The 18874-nt window shown below is 45.9% G+C and overlaps 1 protein-coding gene across 1 annotated transcript in view; it reads left to right on the forward strand.

Moving 5' to 3' along the window:
• Window positions 1-18874, forward strand: part of POLA1 (DNA polymerase alpha 1, catalytic subunit) — a 202875-nt gene that overhangs the window by 107328 nt on the left and 76673 nt on the right. The window contains exons 24-26 of the mRNA XM_068120315.2: window positions 3433-3560; window positions 7427-7579; window positions 17767-17889. Coding sequence (XP_067976416.1) covers window positions 3433-3560; window positions 7427-7579; window positions 17767-17889 — 404 coding nt within the window. The remainder of the gene's footprint in view (window positions 1-3432; window positions 3561-7426; window positions 7580-17766; window positions 17890-18874) is intronic.

An 18874-nucleotide genomic window follows, 5' to 3' on the forward strand; every position in this document is an offset into this window, starting at 1 on the left:
GATGACTCTTTCTCTGCCTTTGATGCTTGAGCTGACTTCTTGGTGGTTGCAACAAAGTTGTTGTACAGATCATTTTTACACTTCTGGTGGTACCTCAGTTTTCCTTCCTTTTGAGCCTCCTTCATACGTTCCACAACAGTAACATTTTCGACAGTTTCTGCTTGTTTCAATAAAGTTGAGTATCCCTTTGGAGTTGCCTGTATGAGCCTTTCAGCTGGTGTATCCGAGCGTGCACAGATGAAGCAATTGAGCACAGATGGAGTAACGTCTTCATCCATATTGCTAGACTCCATGTCCTGCAAAGTAGAAAATGAGATATATTTAGAAATTATTTTTCCACAAAGGAGTGTCTGTGGTGAAATATAAATGTTAACAATCAACTCAGAATCATGAAAAACCCTTATTTGACCCCTCATAAGTTAGTTAAGGGCCGATTTAAAAAAATAAAAATTCTCGAAAATAATTTTTCGGTGCCCGAATTCAACAGCTTTTTTTCTGGGTTTCCCACGGGAGTTGACCTTCAACATTTTAACACATGTTATTACACACCTTTACAAACATATTGGTGAAGAAATTTTTTGGTAACAATTTAGTTAACAGATTTTCATATGTTTCCCTTACTATGTAATGACTGACTGGACATGAGATGACTGGAGATGAGATATGGGTGCACCATTACAGTCCTGAAAGTAAGTGATGGTCAATTGAGTACCGCTACAAATTATCACCAGCCCCGACTCTTTGCTCCATAAAATTTTCATCTCTTCCCCAAACTTAAAGGAACACCATCGTGGAGAACTTTTCTTTTTCCGAAGATGATGTCAAGGCCACTGTGAAGTGTTTATTCTGTCAGCAAGGACGCACAGTTCTGTTGTGATGGCATCACAAAACTACTTGAACGTTGGCAGAAATGTGCGGATGGTAATGCTGATTATATTGAGAAAGAAATGTTCACCATGGTGGAGTACAGATTGATTGCAAGGATATGAGCCAGTTTGCACTATCATTGTATGGAACACTAAGGCACAGGTGAAACTTTTAAGTTAAAATAGAAAGTTAAACCGAAATATGACAAAAGCTATGCTAACAAGGAGCTGATACTGTAGGTCCCCTGCCTTTTGGGTGGTATGAATAATATATCTGTGTAATATGAAAGTTAAATATTGAACGGTTTCGAAATATCGCGCATGCAAGTGAAGTTATAGAGAGGATTGCCATGGCAACATAATTTATCCTATCACAGCTGTCATCTAATCAGGTTGAGATAATGTCATGAGGAATAGATCTGTGCAATATGAAAGCTAAATGTTCAATGGTTTTTGAAATATCGCATACACAAAAGTACATGGACAGGTGGTCGGTCGGTCGGTTGGATGGAGCTCATTTCAATGTCTCCCGTCTCTTAACTTGGCGGATGACAAAAAGGAACTGGAAAGACTCGAAAGCTGTACTATTTGCGGAGCACTGACGCCATATATTTGACAGCTTAATTTTCTGGGCATCAGATCCACAGTCATAGCATATGAATGAATGATTGAATGATCGTTTTAAGGCCATTTTCCCCGCTAGAGCGGGGGTTGGCCTTGCAGGCCCCATGACAATCATGGTTCCCTGTTTGAGGCAATGTTTTTATGGCCGGATGCCCTTCCTGACGCCAACCCTTGGTCACGCTCTTACGATGCGCAGGGATACGGTGTACCTATTCTAAACCGGGGTACACACCGGGATCATTCATCCCAGCAAGCTGGTACTCAATTTGCCGACCTCAGAAGGATGACAGGCTGAGTCAACCCCCCTGGCGTTAATTCAGCGATCGACCGGGATTCGAACCCAGGATCCTAGGATCCCAAGCCGGCACCCTGACCGCTAAGCCAACACCAGGCCAACACCAACATAGCATACAACAACACAACATGCATTTTAAGGCCATTTTCCCTGCAAGAGCGGGGGTTAGCCTTGCGGTCCCCATGACAATGTTCTCCATTTTGCCCTATTTTCTGCATCTCCCCTTGTTAACCCCCTTGCCCACATTTCTTCTTCGACCATCTTTAGCCAAGTCTTTCTCGGTCTTCCCCGTCCTCTACTTCCTTCTACATTCATTTCCATCACTCTTTTCAACCAGTCACTTTCATCCTTCCTCAACACATGACCAAACCATCGCAACCTGTTTCTCTTCACAGCATCCATCACAGGCTCTATTCCCATCATCTTTCGCAATTCATCATTTGTCTTCCTCTCTCTCAACGATACTCCACACATCCACCGAACCATTCGCATTTCCACCATTTCCAGCCTTCGTTGCTGTTCTACGTTCATTACCCATGTCTCACTCCCATAAATCATAACACTTCTCACACATGCAGCATACACCTTTCCCTTCAGGTTCAGCGACACTCTCCTCCTCATCACCACGCCACTCAGTTCCCGAAACTTCTTCCATGCACATCTCACTCGAGCAACCGTTGCCGAGTCTGATCCACCTTCTCCATTCAGCATGTCTCCGAGGTAGCAAAATGTTTTCACACCTTCCAGCTTCACGCCGTCTCCAAGATCCAACTCAACATTTCTTCCATCTGCAGCTCCCTCTGTGCACACCTTACATTTGAATGTAGCTGCCACACTGGTAAATGACCCTCTCAGACCACTACATTTTTGATGAAATCACTCAGCGCACATTGTACATTGAATGGAGTTCACTCCGACACCCTTCCTGCACACAGCACACGGCCACTTCCCAGTTCTTTCCACCTGACCACATGCTTTACCACTTGCCATCACCTTCGTCTTTCCGATATTCACCTTCAGACCTTTTGTCTCCATACATTCCTTCCACTTGTTCATCTTTTCCTTCAGTCCATCCATACTTTCCGCAATCAACACCAGATCATCTGCATACAACAACTCCCACGGTAAACCCTCCTTTACGTTCTGAGCCAGCACCTCCATCACAGCTACAAATAGTAGTGGACTTAGTACCGACCCCTGATGCACTCCCACCTTCACCTCAAACTCACCACTGTTCCCGTCCTTCGTCCTTACAGCTGTGCGCGCTCTTTTGTACATTGCCATCACTACTCTGATCAACCATTCCTCCACTCCTAACTTCCTCAATGCCCATGTCAATACTTTGCGTGGAACCCTATCGAATGCTTTCTCCAGATCAACAAACCCAAAAAACAACTTCTTCCTCTTCTCCATGTACTTCTCCTGCAACTGCCTCACAATGAAAAGCGCATCTGTCGTTCCTCTTCCTGGCATAAATCCAAACTGCATTTCGTCGATCTTCACTTTCTTCCTTATCCTCCTCTCCAACACCCTTTCCAATACCTTCATTCCATGCTCCATAGCATGTTAGTTGAAAAAAAGTTTCCTTTCATTGAATCATTTTTTTGGATGTTATTGTGTATTTACTCTTCTCTTGCTGCCCACCAGGATTTTACGACACATTCATCCTCCTTTTGGATTTTAATAGTCTGTACCCCTCGATCATCCAAGAATACAACATCTGCTTCTCTACAGTTGATCGAGGTTCGGCTTCAGGTTCAACTGCCAAGACACAGGTAACATATGGCAACATTTAAATATCTAAAGTATCAATTTATAAAACTGCAAAGTCTTGAATATGATTAGGAAGAGGGAATGATTGCTTTTCCAGAGCTGAGCCTAAGGGGTGGGATGTTTGCAGTTCAAAAGTTTTTTAAATCGTGTCTGTCTCCCACTTTAAATATTTCAGTGTGAATGGATTTTTAAAACGTACAGGGATTTATACAGTTGTTTCAGTGTGGAAAAATAGCAAGTCATAGATCTTTAAATGTAATAAACAGAACATTGATTGATTTATGCTACCACCAGTAATCGAGAAGCTGATATTTGGCCATTTACCCTTCTTCTGAGCAAAAGAGGGAGAAGGGATAGGGGCAAAGGTTGATGTAGGGTGGGAGTGAGCCAGAGGTCCATGCATCAGAGCTACATAAGGAATCAGGGTGAACGTTGGATGGGAAGGCCTCATTTTTGGAAGGAATAAGGGTAGAGAACAGCGACAATAGATGATTGAATAACTAAAAAGGAGCGAGAACCGAATGAAGAAAAGGGAAGTCTTAAAGAGAAGGAGAGATAAGTTAGATGAAAAGATATATGAGAGCATGAAGAATATTAAAAATTTGTAAAGATGGGATGTTTCAGTGAATGGAAAGTACTTGTTAATCCCTTGGGGGGCTATCATGCAGATTCTAAAGATTAGGCATTGGTAGGTTTTTCTTTTGACTGTCCATGGTGCTGAAATGGTGAAAAAATATCAGACACTGCCCTGTGACTGAATGAATGTTTGGAAATATCGAAGTGTTGAGCAACCTGCTTTGAGAGATCTGTGCTGTTGGGTTGTACATCGATCAGATTCTCACAGAAGCAATCGACCAGCCTTTCCTCATCTCAGATAAAGCATCTCGTAAAGAGAGAGTGCATGTGATTCCATAGATGGTATTTGTAGGGGTGCATGGCGTTAACATTGATAATGGGTCTTGAGGTTGAGGTACGTGTCTGGATGAGAGTACAGGTGTGGTAGCAACTCTGTCAAAATGTATGAACAGCTGAATGTCCATGTGGATGATATTCTCGACTCAAAAGTTCATGGGATGGTAGGTATATCATTGTGAATGAGATCCTTTTTCATTTTCTTTCTCAGATGGTTATAAAATCTTGTCTCTGTGTTGTCGGCTCAGTTAAATAAACACTTAAAGGACAAAACCTTGTCTTCAAAATCGAAATTGATGCTCACAATTCTGAAGATTCAGGATTGACGAGAGCTTTTCATTCACTGATACCCCGGGTCCTCAGAAGGTGGACCATGGTCCACATTCAAACCGTGGGCATTATCAGTCCAGACCCCGCAGCTAATCCTCCGTCGATAGATTTTTATTTTTTTTGTATACATAGTCAAGCTCATGGAAGAGCTAGAACACAGAACAAGTACAGATACATTCAAAGTACACCGCCCCCATGCCAAATAATTAAATATCCTACAGCGCGGCATTGCCGGGGCACCTCCGGTGCCCAGCAATACCGCAGTGCAGCTTACAGAGAGTGCATTGGGAGGGAGAGGTGCACAATAATTGATCGATTAATCACATAATTAAAATCAATAAAAGATTATCATAAAATATGTTCTTTATCAATTGGCTAATAGCATAACTAAACCACTAGTGCTTCATCCGAAGATGTATCTTTTAGGAATTTAATTAAATAAGTCATTAATAAAAAATTAAATAATTAATTGATTAATCAATAAATAATTAATCGATTAATTAATTAATCAATAAATCAAAAATACCCTTTACAGCCAAATCACTTGGTCATTGTCATGTCCAAATATCAGCTCCCTAGCTCAAAAGGTGTCTGAGATATTGCCCAGATGAGAAAGAAAATAAATAAATGATTAATAATGAAAATAAAGAAATAATAATCATAAAAAAATTAACTCGTTAATCAATTGGCTCATGGAATACATAAACCACCACCATTTCATCCGAATCTGTAAATTAAAAAAAAATAATTAATTAAGTCATTCATCAAATAATTAAATAATTAATCGATTAATTGATTAATTGATTAATCAATAAATCAAAAATATATTTTACACCCAAATCACTGTCATTGGCATGTCCAAATATCATCTTCCGAACTCAAAAGGTGCCTGAGATAATGGCCAGAAGAGAAAGGAAATGTGCAAGTACTTAATTAATCGCTAACAATTAAATAACTCATAAATTAAATGATTAATCAAAAAACAAAAAATAACGTTTTTGACAAAGGACTTTCTCACTATTGTGCCGAAATTTCAGCTTCCGAGCTCAAAGGATGGCTGAGATGTCGCCCGGACAAACAAACAAGAAAGCAAACAAGAAAACAAACAACCAGAGTGAAAACTCAGTACTCCCTTTCAGCGTGCGTCACTGCCAAGCCCCATTCGGTGCCCGGCAATGACGTTATGCAGCGCCTGGAGATGGCATCGGAAAGGTGCGGTGTACAACAACCAGAGTGAAAACTGGGTACTCCCTTTCAGCGTGCGTCATTGCCGAGCCCCCTTCGGTGCCCGGAAATGACGTTATGCAGCACCTGGAGATGGCATAGGAAAGGAGCGGTGTACAACAGATGAGGATGCTATAGAACAAAAGGAACAGCAGAAAGAAATGGAAATAATCTTTCTGAAGAAAAATAAGAAGTGTGATAGATTGTGGTGAAGAACACGTGGTGAATTCCTGACAGGGAGATGGTGTGAGTGGAACATTTTAAAATGTTTAAAATACTTTTAAAGGAAAAGGAAAGAATCGTTTACAAACTTTTACCTTCAAGGAAGATTGACTTTGGCGTTATGGAGAAACAGAGAGAAATGCAGAATGAAATACAGGAGGTATTTGGCACACACATACTCTGTCTATCGCCTTTCTATGGCTGTGTTCCTCAATGCTGACTATATAGTTTCCTCATTTTGGTGAACATTTTGGCGTGCTGACGAGGAGGGGAGTGTCGTTGAAGCTGAAGGGAAAGGTGTATGCTGCATGTGTGAGAAGTGTTATGATTTATGGGAGCGAGACATGGGTAATGAACGTAGAGCAGCAACGAAGGATGGAAAGGCTGGAAATGCGAATGGTTCGGTGGATGTGTGGAGTATCGTTGAGAGAGAGGAAGACAAATGATGAATTGTGAAAGATGATGGGAATAGAGCCTGTGATGGATGCTGTGAAGAGAAACAGTTTGAGATGGTTTGGTCATGTGTTGAGGAAGGATGAAAGTGACTGGTTGAGAAGAGTGATGGAAATGAATGTAGAAGGAAGTAGAGGACGGGGAAGACCGAGAAAGACTTGGCTAAAGATGGTCGAAGAAGAAATGCGTGCAAGGGGGTTAACAAGGGGAGATGCAGAAAATAGGGCAAAATGGAGAAGATTGTCATGGGGACCGCAAGGCTAACCCCCGCTCTTGCAGGGAAAATGGCCTTAAAATGCCTGTTGTTGTTGTTGTTGTTGTATACTGTACCGACTCACTCCCACCCATTTTTGATATACAGTATACTCATATTCTGTCTCCTCCTTTTGATCAGACAACGGGTTAATGCTCCAAGTTCAGCTTCTTTTTCCCTCAATCAACATTCTGTTTATTTCATCCCTGTTTCAACTGTCCTCTGACGCAGACCGACACAAGCATTCGAAAAAACTAGCTTTGCGTTCTATTTTGAGTCAGTTATTTTTGACATATTTTGGTTTAAATACTTAATGGTTATTTAATCCATTGAAATGAATTCCATTAATCTTAATCATTTGAAACAAATTTTCTCATGTTGCTGCAGAAAATCAAATGTCACTTAGTTTTGCTTGTGGCCGAAATAATGTGAATTTAAATTGGGAAAAACATATTGATGTGTTTGTTCTGGCAGGGTGAGGCTGATTCTGAGGGCATTCCAGCATTGCCATCATCAGATGTGCCTAAAGGGGTGCTCCCAACGGAGATACGCAAACTGGTTGAACGAAGACGCCAAGTAAAGCAGCTGATGAAGCAACATGACCTTGATGCAGATGTCCGCATGCAGGTAACGCTCTCATTGCAGTCTCATCTTTTCAGTCTACCACAACCAATCACACATGTCTCCCAAACAATAATGAGATTTCGTGGCGTGGTCAATGCCACATTTCCATAATCTTTTCACCTTTGACCACGAATGTTTAAAAATTATTCAAAAAGGCACTACGAGCCACATTTAACCAGAATTCATCTCGTTTTTAAAGATGGATCTGAAAAATTCCCTCATAAAAGCTTGTCTCACTTTCTGAAATACATTATGGCCTTTTTGTTTTTGTTTACAAAGTCGAGGCTTGTGGAACAGCTAATACAGCTAAATAATGCATCAGGATGCAACAGAACAAAAGGAACAGAAAGAGAGGGTGACGTCAATAACAGGGCCGAGGGACAAAATAGACGCAGGCAGACTAAGAAGGATGCGGTTGAGAATGAGGGGTATGCGAGGTTGCAGGGGGTGACAAAATAGATACAGGAGGAAACTCGAGAAGGAAAAACTGGAAATGTAGGGGGGTGGGGAGGATAGTTTAACGAGGGGAGAAAAAATCATGGTTTTGGATGGAGAATGATCTGAGATGGTGTTGAACAGCTGTCTTGAAGACCGGGAGGGAAGAATGAGATTAAAGAGAATGTGGAAGTTGGTTCCACAGATGGAAAAAAAAAGCGGAACAAATGAGTTGAGGTAAGGTGAGCAGTGATTCTGGATTTTGGGAGTTTCCCCAGAAGGTAGCTGCTGGTGGACTGCATGCTCCCTGCAGATACCTGGGGGGGTAGTGAGGGTGGGTGAAGCACAGAGGACAGGGGGAGTAAGGCCAGAAAGAAGGAGGTGGAAGAAGACCAAGACCACCGACCTGTTGGCAATTGCAAATTGATAGGCCCTTAGACTCGGCTTCATTGCAGGAGATTCCGATAATCTCCAAGGCCTTGGTTTCCACGGCGTCAAGCTGAGCAGTATGTGAGGCTGGGTTGCCAGCCCAGAGTGGAGACCAATATTCCATCAATATGTGAATGAAGGCCTTTATTTTATTTTATTTTTATTTTATTTTTGGTATACAAGATCGAGGCTCGTGTGAGAGCCAACATTAAATCCCATAAAAATATACTGACACATAAAACATATGACAAAGGGAGCGGGAGACAAGATGGGGAGAGAGGGAAGCACACAAGTACAACAGTAGAGAACAGGGACATCGGGAGATCTGTGGGAGGGAGAGGGCTTGGGAGGGTGTGGGGGCATGGGAAGGGGAGGGGTGGGAGGTATAAAACACATGGACACTGCTCGGACTTCCAGGAAAGAAGTCGGTATTTTAAAAAAAAAGTGGATCTGGGGTGAATTAACGGGGGTAGAAGAGATCAAGGTTTTGGATGGGGGAAGATGAGAGATGGTGGTGAACAGCTGTTTTAAAGACCTGGAGGGAGGAGTGGGATTGAAGAGAGTGAGGGAGCTTGTTCCAGTGGTGGGAGAAAAGAGGAATGAAAGAGTGACGGTGAGCAGAGAGTCTTGATTTTGGCAGTTTCACCATAAGAGGGTTGCTGGCAGATCTTGTATGGCCTGTAGGAATATTTGGGGGACAGAGCTGGGGGAGCTAGGCTGGAGAGGAGTCGGTAGCAGACAAAGTCCACCAACCTGCCTGTGGTGAGTGAGTGAAAGGCCCTCGGAGTTAGCCTCATCGCGGGAGATTCAAATGATTCTGAAAGCTTTCGTTTCAACAGCGTGAAGCCGAGCGAGGTGTGAGGCAGGAGCACCAGCCCAGAGGGGAGAACAGTGTTCCATTGAGCTGCGGATGAAAGCCTTGTATGTGGTGAGGAGCTCAGGTGTGCCAAGGAAGGACTTCGCACGACGGAGGATGCCCAGTCGGCGACTGGCTTTGGAGGCCAGCTTGGAAATGTGGTTTTCCCAAGAAAGATCATGGCAGATAGTGAGACCCAAAAGCTTGAGTGACAGAACTTCTTGGAGAGGATTGTTCAGAAAGTAGATGGGAGGGTTGTCCAGTTGGTCTTTTCGGAGAGACATCGTAAGAGTGTGAGATTTGTCAGGATTGAAAGACATGTTCCACTTGTTTGACCAGTCTGTGATTTTGTCCAGGTCTGCAGAGAGTGAGAAGGCTGCAGACTGCCAATCTGATGAATGATGTATGGAGCGGCAGAGAGTGGAGTCATCAGCAAAGAGATAGAGAGGATTTTCCAGAGAGTCGGAGAGATCACTGATGAAGACCAGAAAAAGCACAGGGCCCAGAACACTGCCTTGGCGAACTCCAGCTTGAACAGGAAGGGGAGATGAGAGAAATCCATTCAGGGTGACACGTTGACTAAGACCAGAGAGGAAGTCCGCAAGCCATGCGTGGAGATTTCTACGGATACCTTAGGAGGAGAGTTTGGTGAGCAGAGCGGGGTGCCAGACCGTATCGAAGGCACGTGATATGTCAAGGGAGACGGCTCTAATTTCCTGTCTGACAATGAGTGCCTCCATCCATTGCTGGACAAGTGGAAGCAGCATGCCCAATGTAGAGTGACCAGGTCTGAATCCAAATTGATTTTCTGAGATGAGGTCGTTGGAGAAAAATAAATGATTTTATGTCACCTGTGATGATGCATTCCATGACTTTGGTGATTCTTGGAAGTAAGGTCTGGTCATAATCTGTAGTTAAGGGGTTCTGTTTTGCACCTTTTTATGTAATGCAATAAGGTTTGCTGACGTTCAAGCAGATGAAATGTGACTGAGGGCAAATTATAGGGTGAAAAGTGCAGAGAGAGGAAGTGCAAGTGCAGCAGAGCTGGTTTTTCGAACACGTAAGCTGATGCCCTCCGGTCAAGATGCAGAATCAGAGTCTATGGTTACCAGAAACTTCACCAACTTCTCAGGTGCAAAAGACAGTTCGCTGCAAAGAACGGACAAACAAGAGGTGGGAGCAGAGGGAAGTTGCAGCCAGAGATACTCATAGGGCTTGAGAGGTATAATGGCATTACACAGATAGAGAAATGGAGTTCCTGATGCGCAGTGTGACCCTGCCTCCAGGATGGGGATTAGGTCGACCAAACCAGAGGAGACCATAGCCAGGGAGAGACACTGAGGAGTTAGTGATGTCCTTTGGGAAGAATGATTCTGTTAAATAGATGTTTGGTGTACCGGCAATGGCCTGGATCGAAAGATCTGTCAGGTTGGAGCAGAGGCCTCGGATGTTTGACGTCCACACTGTTCGGTACAGGGAAGGTGGAGTTCCTGGCTGGGTGCAGGAATGTGGAAAGGAGCAAGGAAAGGGGGTGAGGTGAGGGGAAGCTGTGAGGGTGTGAGGATAAGCCAAATCTGGGAGGCTGCATGGGTGGGGCAAAGCAAGGGCTGGGGCTGGCCTTGCTGATCAGCCATCTATCTATATTATATAAAACACAGTTTGTGTGTGTGTAATGTTACCGATAGACTCCTAAACGGAGTGGCTCACGTACTTGATATTTGGCACAGACATGGCCATTGAGCCTGGGAAGGACATGGCCTACCTAAAAATATTTGACGAGATCCATATTTTTTATTCATATTTCCCTCAGCGCATTTCAGCGAGGAATATTATACACGGAATCTGACCTGGTGGCAGAGCAGCGCGCTGATTCGCTCAGAGCGATCACGTGATGTTCCATTCCCGCCGCCAGACCATTGAAGATAAAACACAGTTTGTGTGTGTGTAATGTTGTAATGTGTGTAATGTACGGGTCTCCCTTCCCCCGCCCGGCAACGCCGGTACTGGAGGGCGTCACAGGATCGGTGAGTCTCCAAAATCCGCTTCGTGCTGTTGCGAAGATGCAGGACGATGTCGCGATTGTTGTGCTGCTCTCCGACCATGAGAACTGCAACGTCATTGTTGACTGGTCCTCCCCTTCCCTCCCCTTCCCCCTCCACCCTACCTCCTCCCCTTCTCCCCTCACCCTCCCCCTCCCTTTTTCCCCTCCCCCTATCCCTTCCCCCTCCCCCTCCCCCTTTCCTCCTCCCCCTCCCCCTCCCCCCTTTCCCCTCCCCCTCCCCCCTTCCCCCTTTCCCCCTCCCCCTCCCCCTTCCCCCTTCCCCTCCCCTCCCCCTCCCCCCTTCCTCCCCCCTCCACCTTCCCTCTCCCCTCCCCCCTCACCCCTCCCCTTCCCCTCCCCCCTCCCCCTCCCCCCTCCCACCCTCTCCTCCCTCCCCTCCCCCCTCTTCTCCCCTCCCCCCCTCTTCTCCCTCCCCCCTCTTCTCCCCTCCCCCCCTCTCCTCCCCTCCCCCCCGTTCCCTTCCCCTCCCCTTCCCCCTCCCCTCCCCTTCCCCCTCCCCCCTCCCCTCCCCCGCCCGGCAATGTACTTGTACCCGGTACAATGCCCGGCAATGTACCAGCCCGGCAGTACTTCTGCTAGTATTCCCATAGTGTAAATCTTGCACCGATCAGCAAGGCTGGTTCTTGGTACGGTAAGTAAAAAATTTACTTTATTTTGGATCAAAAATAAAATGATATTCAAACACAAGGATTATGATGCCAGGATGTTTAAAATATGTAATTTAAACTTAACGTCTATCTCAGTAAGATAATACAGAATACTGCATCTTCCTCTTCTGTTTCATGTGCGTGGCTGTGGGAAATGGTTTTTGCAGGGCTCGTGGAAGTTTGTTTTATAACTGTGTTATGTGTGCGGCCGGTGGGGGATGGTTGGTTATAGCCGCTTTGGGTTTATGTGCGGCTGGCGGGAAGATGTTTTTAGAACTTCCATGCACGCGTTAGGTGGTGGATGGTTTTTATGCCCACGATATTCGTTGAATACCCTAAGGCCTAAGCACAGGGCTGCGAATATAGAAGCAGGTCACATTTTTTGAACCGCAAATGTTGGGGGGGGGGGGGGGGGGGGTGTGTGTGTGTGTGTGCGTGCGTGCACAGTCCTGCGCCCTCCCAGTATTGGCTTGTTCTTGTCACTGACCCAGTGACCCAACTCATCCACCTAATTTTGTCATAATCTGTCCACAGCTTTTTGAAACGCCATGCCACATATTGTTTTTGGCTCTATCACTCATCACTCAATGGTGAAGAATAATAATAATAATAATTCATTTATTTTGTATAGCGCTTTTCATGAAGCCCAAAGGCGCTTTGACAGAGTGCAAAACATAATGCATAACAAAACATGGAAACAACAATTGCAAAAAGACAAAAATCAATAGGGAAATATTTAAAGCAAAAGGAGGGAGAAGGAGAAGTGATAGTCAGGGGTTAAATGCTGTGGGTTGAATGTTGAATGCAGTGCTGAACAGGTGGGTCTTGAGTGATGTTTTGAATGTGGTGAGTGAGGAGGAGTCTCTGATGGTGTGAGGTAGTGAGTTCCAGAGGGTGGGAGCAGCGATGGAGAAGGCCCTGTCCCCCCAGGATCTGAATTTGGTCCGGATGGGGGGGGGGGGGGTCAGGAGGTTGGTACCAGCAGAGCGGAGGTTGCGGGTGGGAGTGTGTCTGGAGAGGAGGTCAGCCAGGTAGGATGGGGCCAGGTTATGGAGGGCTTTGTAGGTCAAGAGGAGGATTTTGTACTGGATTCTCTGGGAGATGGGGAGCCAGTGAAGCTTGTAAAGGACGGGGGTGATGTGGTTACGGGTCCGGGAATGGGTGAGTAGACGGGCAGCGGAGTTCTGAATGTATTGGAGTTTATTGGTGATTGTTGAGGGTGAACCATAGAGGAGGCTATTGCAGTAGTCCAGACGGGAGGTGATGAAGGCGTGGATGAGGGTTTCTGCAGCCGTGGAGGAGAGGGATGAGCGGAGACGGGCGATGTTTTTCAGGTGAAAGAAGGCTGTCTTTGTGATCTGTTTAGTGTATTTGTTGAAGGAGAGGGTTTGGTCAAAGATGACGCCAAGATTTCGGATTAGAGGGGAGGTGGATACTGGGATACCGTCGATGTTGAGGGCAAAGATATGGGTGGATTTTGTGAGCGTTTTTGGGCCAATGATGATTATTTCAGATTTATCACAGTTAAGTTTGAGGAAGTTGATTTGAAGCCAGGATTTTATTTCAGAGATGCAGTTTGTCAGGATAGAGTGGGTGTCGGTGGAGACGGACTTGGTGGAGATGAAAAGCTGGATGTCATCGGCGAAGCAGTGGAATTGGAGACCATGACGGCGGATTAAGTGACCGAGGGGGGACAGGTAAAGGATGAAGAGGAGGGGGCCAAGAACTGAACCTTGGGGGACACCTTGGGGGAGGGGAGCAGTGGGGGATTTGCAGTTATTGATGGAGATGAACTGGCATCTGTCAGAGAGGTATGATTTAATCCAAGAGAGGGCAGTGCCGGTAACGTTAAAGGTGGATTCAAGTCGGGTGAGGAGGATAGTGTGATCGATGGTGTCAAAGGCAGCGCTGAGGTCGAGGAGGACGAGAATGTTGAGGTTGCCAGCGTCAGAGGAGAGGAGAAGGTCGTTGGTGATTTTGAGGAGAGCAGTTTCAGTACTGTGGTTGGAGTGGAATCCGGATTGGAATGTTTCATACAGGTTATTGGCAGAGAGGTGATGTTTGAGTTGAGTGGCTACAGCGCGTTCCAAAACTTTCGACAGAAAGGGTAGGTTGGAGATGGGTCTGAAGTTATTTAGGGTGTCAGGGTTTAGACCAGGTTTTTTTAGAATGGGGGTAACAGCAGCAATTTTGAGGGATGGTGGGACGATGCCTGTAGACAGGGAGGAGTTTATTGTTGCAATGATAAGTGGAGAGAGAGCAGGGAGGGAGGCCTTGACAAAGCTGGAGGGGATGGGGTCAAGAGTGCAGGTGGCAGTTTTCATTCCTATGAGGAGTTCAGAGAGGTCAGTAGGGGAGACCGGGGAGAATTGAGACAGGGGAAGGCAGGATAAGGGGGGGCAGGTGGTTGGAGGGGGAGCGGGTGCGGCGGTGGTCAAGCTGTTGTGGATGTTGTCAATTTTGCGTTGGAAGAAAGAAAGGAAGGAGATGCAGTTGTCTACTGTGAATGACTGGGTGGTGGTGTCCAGGGGGCGGAGGAGTTTGTTTATTGTCGAGAAGAGTGCTTTTGGGTTTCCGGAGCCAGAGTGGATAATTTGAGAGTAGTAGGCGGAGCGGGCGTGGGAGAGGGCATCTTTGTAGTGTTGTAGGTGGTCCTTGTAGGCTTGGGAGTGAACTGTGAGACCTGTTTTATTGCGGAGTCTTTCAAGTTGGCGAGCACGAGTTTTCATCAGGCGGAGTTCAGGGGTAAACCAGGGAGCAGAATGGGTGAAAGAAACTGTTTTGGTTTTTACAGGCGCAAGCTGGTCAAGGCAGGAGGAGAGAGTGTGGTTGTAGTAGTCAGTGAGGTCGGAAGGGGTGTGGAGGTCAATGAAGGGAGAAGTGGACATTTTTTCAGAGAGGGTGGATGAGAATGAGGTAGGTGAAAGAGCGTTTAGCTTACGGAAGTTGATAGTGCGATAATGTCTTGGTGTTGGGGTGGGGATGTTGATGGTCATAGTGATGGCTAAGTGGTCAGAGAGGGTGAGGTCGGAGCCAGAGAGATGGTGCAAAATTAATCCAGTGGAGCAGACAAGGTCCAAAATGTGACCACGGATATGCGTAGGAAAGTTGACATGTTGAGTGAGGTTAAAGCAGGTGAGTAAATCGGTGAAGTCAGTGGTTATTGTGGAGTCAGTGGAGTCCATGTGGATATTGAAATCACCAAGGAGGAGGATTGAGGGGGAGAGGGAACATAGCTGGGTCAGAAAGTAGGAGAAGTCAGACAGGAATAATGGGTGTGGTTTGGGAGGGCGGTAGACGACAGCCATGACTGACTGCGTGCGACCAGAGAGTTTAAAAGCCAGGTGTTCAAAGGATGAGGATGAGGCGATGGGGATGAGGCTGGTCCTGATGTCTTGACGGTGGATAACGGCAATTCCACCACCTCGGCCCTCCGAGCGTGGTTTATTGACGTAGGAATATCCATTGGGTGTGGTGAGGTTGAGCGTGTAGTAGTCCAGTGGTTGTTGCCAGGTTTCGGTGAGACAGAGAAAGTCCAGTTTGTTATCCAGGATGTAGTCGTTGAGGATGAGGCATTTGTTGTTGAGGGACCGGGTGTTGAACAGGGTGAGCTTGATGTTGTTTTGAACAGCGGGGATGAATTCAGGTGATTTAGCCAGGGTTCGCAGGCAGGAGATGCGATTTTGTGCGTTGCCGTGACCAGGTGCACTGGGACGATGAGTGGGAGTGTGCTGAGCCGACCAGAGGACGGGGATGGAGTGACCTGATTGTACATATACAAACTTACGACCGGAGCCACGGTGAATGTACCTGGGTCGTTGGAGGAGTCCATTTGATTTGATGGCAGAGATGCATGATGGGGTGGAGCGGGTATTGAGCAGAAGGAGCCTTGCGGCGGTGTACCGCAGAGCCATGCCAGGCAGGAGCGGAGAGGCGAGCACGAGGCCAAGGTTGAGGAGGTGAAATTTAAAATCACTTTTTGAAAGAATCACTTTTAAAACTCTCTGATCTGGATCCAGATTCATATCTTCACCAAAATTGAATCAAGTTACCTCGTTATCTTCACCAATAGTTATTTGGGCGGTGCATAAGTTAACAGGCCGCTGTCTATCGCTGAGGCCAATCTTCACTAAGCCCGTGACACCAATTGGCTCAAAATCCTTTTAACTGTCACATTGGTCGTTTTACAATGAAGGGAAAATGTATAGGGAGTGCATGATGATGATGGTGTGAGTCGTCGCTTTCGATGAAACTCTTCCCTTCGTTGGCCTGCTCACCAAGCATTGTGCATCGTGCGATGGCTGTATAGTCCAATGCGGGACCCACAGCGTCTACCACAAACATTACAGATATAGACCGGTTCTTGCGGGGATGAATGTTGGCAGGTTTTCATTTCTTGCCTAGACTGTCTCTCGATAGCTAGTTTGCCTTTGCGGAAAATGTTATGCCAAGCTGACCTATTTGTGGGCTGATGTTGCCAGGTGACAACTGGGATGGCACAATACTTGATCGTAGACTGAAGGACGTCCTTATAGCACTTTCTTTGTCCACCACGTGACTTTACCAAATTTAAGTTGTCCATAGAGCCTGGTGTTGGCTTAGCGGTTAGGGTGCCGGCTTGGGATCCTAGGATCCTGGGTTTGAATCCCGGTCGATCGCTGAATTAACGCCAGGGGGGTTGACTCAGCCTGTCATCCTTCCGAGGTCGGCAAATTGAGTACCAGTTCACTGGTAATTCCCTGTGTGTCGTAAGAGGCGACGAACAGGGTTGGCAGCAGGAAGGGCATCCGGCCATAAAACATTGCTTCAAAAAGGGGACCACTGTGCCCGAAAAAGGCCAACCCCCGCTCTGCGGGGAAAAATGGCCGATAAAGGTGGTTCATAGAAAAGCGCTCTTGGGATTGATGGACTTCCATGCATGTGAGGTGTCCTGACCAGTGAAGCTGGGCATGCATCAGGAAATATTCATTTCCTTGGATGCAACAGTGTTCTCGGATTGGGGTGTTAGGTATTCTGTCTCGCCAAGTGATGCCAAGAATCTCGCGAAAGCATCACATATGGAACTGATCAAGGCGTTTGATATGATGACGATATGCTGTCCAAGATTTGCATCTGTACAGGAGTGTCAATAAGACAATGGCATAAGACAATAGCAATGGCATCATGGGTAGAAAGATTGTGAATGCATAGTTTGGAGTGATTATTATTAACTCAACTGGACTATGTCCAGCTGAGTTTTTGTCGACACCCAGTGTCTGTCGTCCGTCTGTCTGTCTGTCTGTCTGTCTGTCGTCTGTAAACAATTCGACGTCTACGCTCTAAAAGTCACAAATGAATGAATGAATGAATGAATGCTCTAAAATTCACAAATATTGATTAAATTTGATGAAACTTGTTATGCAGCATCTTTAAGACATAAACTAGTTTGGGATTGTATTTGGGCGTTGCACGCCCAAAAATGGGCGCGGCAGGGCGACCAAATCAATTTTTGTCATATATTTTTAGCACATATAAACTATATAGTTTGTGGTTCTATTATGCATATTCTAACCATCTTGATATAGACCAGTTGAGTTCAGGTTCCCTGGAACCTCTCTAGTTTGATTTTGAGAAAGCCGGCTGGCAGGTTTACAGTTATTATAAGTCAATACATGATCCTACTGCTACAATGATGGTTTGGTGGCGAATAATAAATCGTCTGAAAAGAAATTTGGCTTTGTAATTGTATTTCCTCTCTCTCCACCTCCCCTTTCTCCCCCAGTACGACATTCGCCAGAAAGCGCTCAAGCTGACAGCAAATAGCATGTATGGCTGCTTGGGTTTTTCATTTTCACGTTTCTATGCTAAACCCCTCGCAGCTCTTATTACCCATAAAGGTCGAGAGGTAAGAAAAAAAAAGGTCAAAGTGACATTGAGGTTAATTGTTTGTGTTTTGGTTACTGTTTTGGTTTTTTTTTTTTTTTCAACGAAGGATTTTATTATAATTTTGGCTCCAACCTTCAAATCATTATGGCCTTTGAATGGTCCTCACATCTGTTACTTTTTTATATCTCTGCAGCCAAAGGCCAGAAGCATTGTGTTTTTGGGTTGTCCTTCCGTTTTTGGTTTGTTTGTTTGTTTTTGTTACCCCAATAACTTATGAAACACTGAAGAGATTTGAAACAAACTTGGCACAAGTATAGACACAATTCACAATTTTCACATGAGAAATTCACAATTCTCGCCAATGTTGAGTACGATGAAATCACAGCCACGTATTTGTTGCTCGGGAAAAATCAATCCTTGGTGGTGCTCCTGAGGTTGTGCCCTGCAACCCTTAATTGTCACAACCGTCACAACCTTGTGCCCTGCAACCAGCAGCTACAAGGCCATATGGCACAGAGCCCAACATGAAACTTAGCCGTGTCCGGTGTTCAGCAGCCACTGGTGGAGGGGCCGGCATCGGCGACAACAACGACAGGCATTCGGTGGCCACCGGCAGTGTGGCTGGTGCCGATAACGACTACGGCAGGCATCCGGTGGCCTTTGGCGATGTGGCTGGCATCGACAACGATCACAACGCGTGTCCGGCGGCCTCTGATGCTGCCCTTGTTGGTGGCCAATAGAACATTGTTTTGGTGGCCTCTGGCAGAGTGGCCGGTGACGGTTTCGACAGCGGTTTTAGATCCGTTGGAGTGGTGTGCAGTCCTGCTAGTTCCTTTGGCGTCACCTTAGGAAATGACACTGCATCAACTAACCCCTCATTTCACAGCATGGTTATTTCGGTCAATACGCGGCAAAAAGGGTTGGCGTCAGGAAGGGCATCCGGCCGTAAAACATTGCTTCAAAAAGGGGACCGAAAAACAACAACAACCACAGTTCCCGAAAAA

The sequence above is a fragment of the Myxine glutinosa genome, chromosome 1 (assembly GCF_964187855.1).
Source record: "Myxine glutinosa chromosome 1, kmMyxGlut1.1, whole genome shotgun sequence".
In the NCBI taxonomy this organism is placed as follows: Eukaryota; Metazoa; Chordata; class Myxini; order Myxiniformes; family Myxinidae; genus Myxine; species Myxine glutinosa.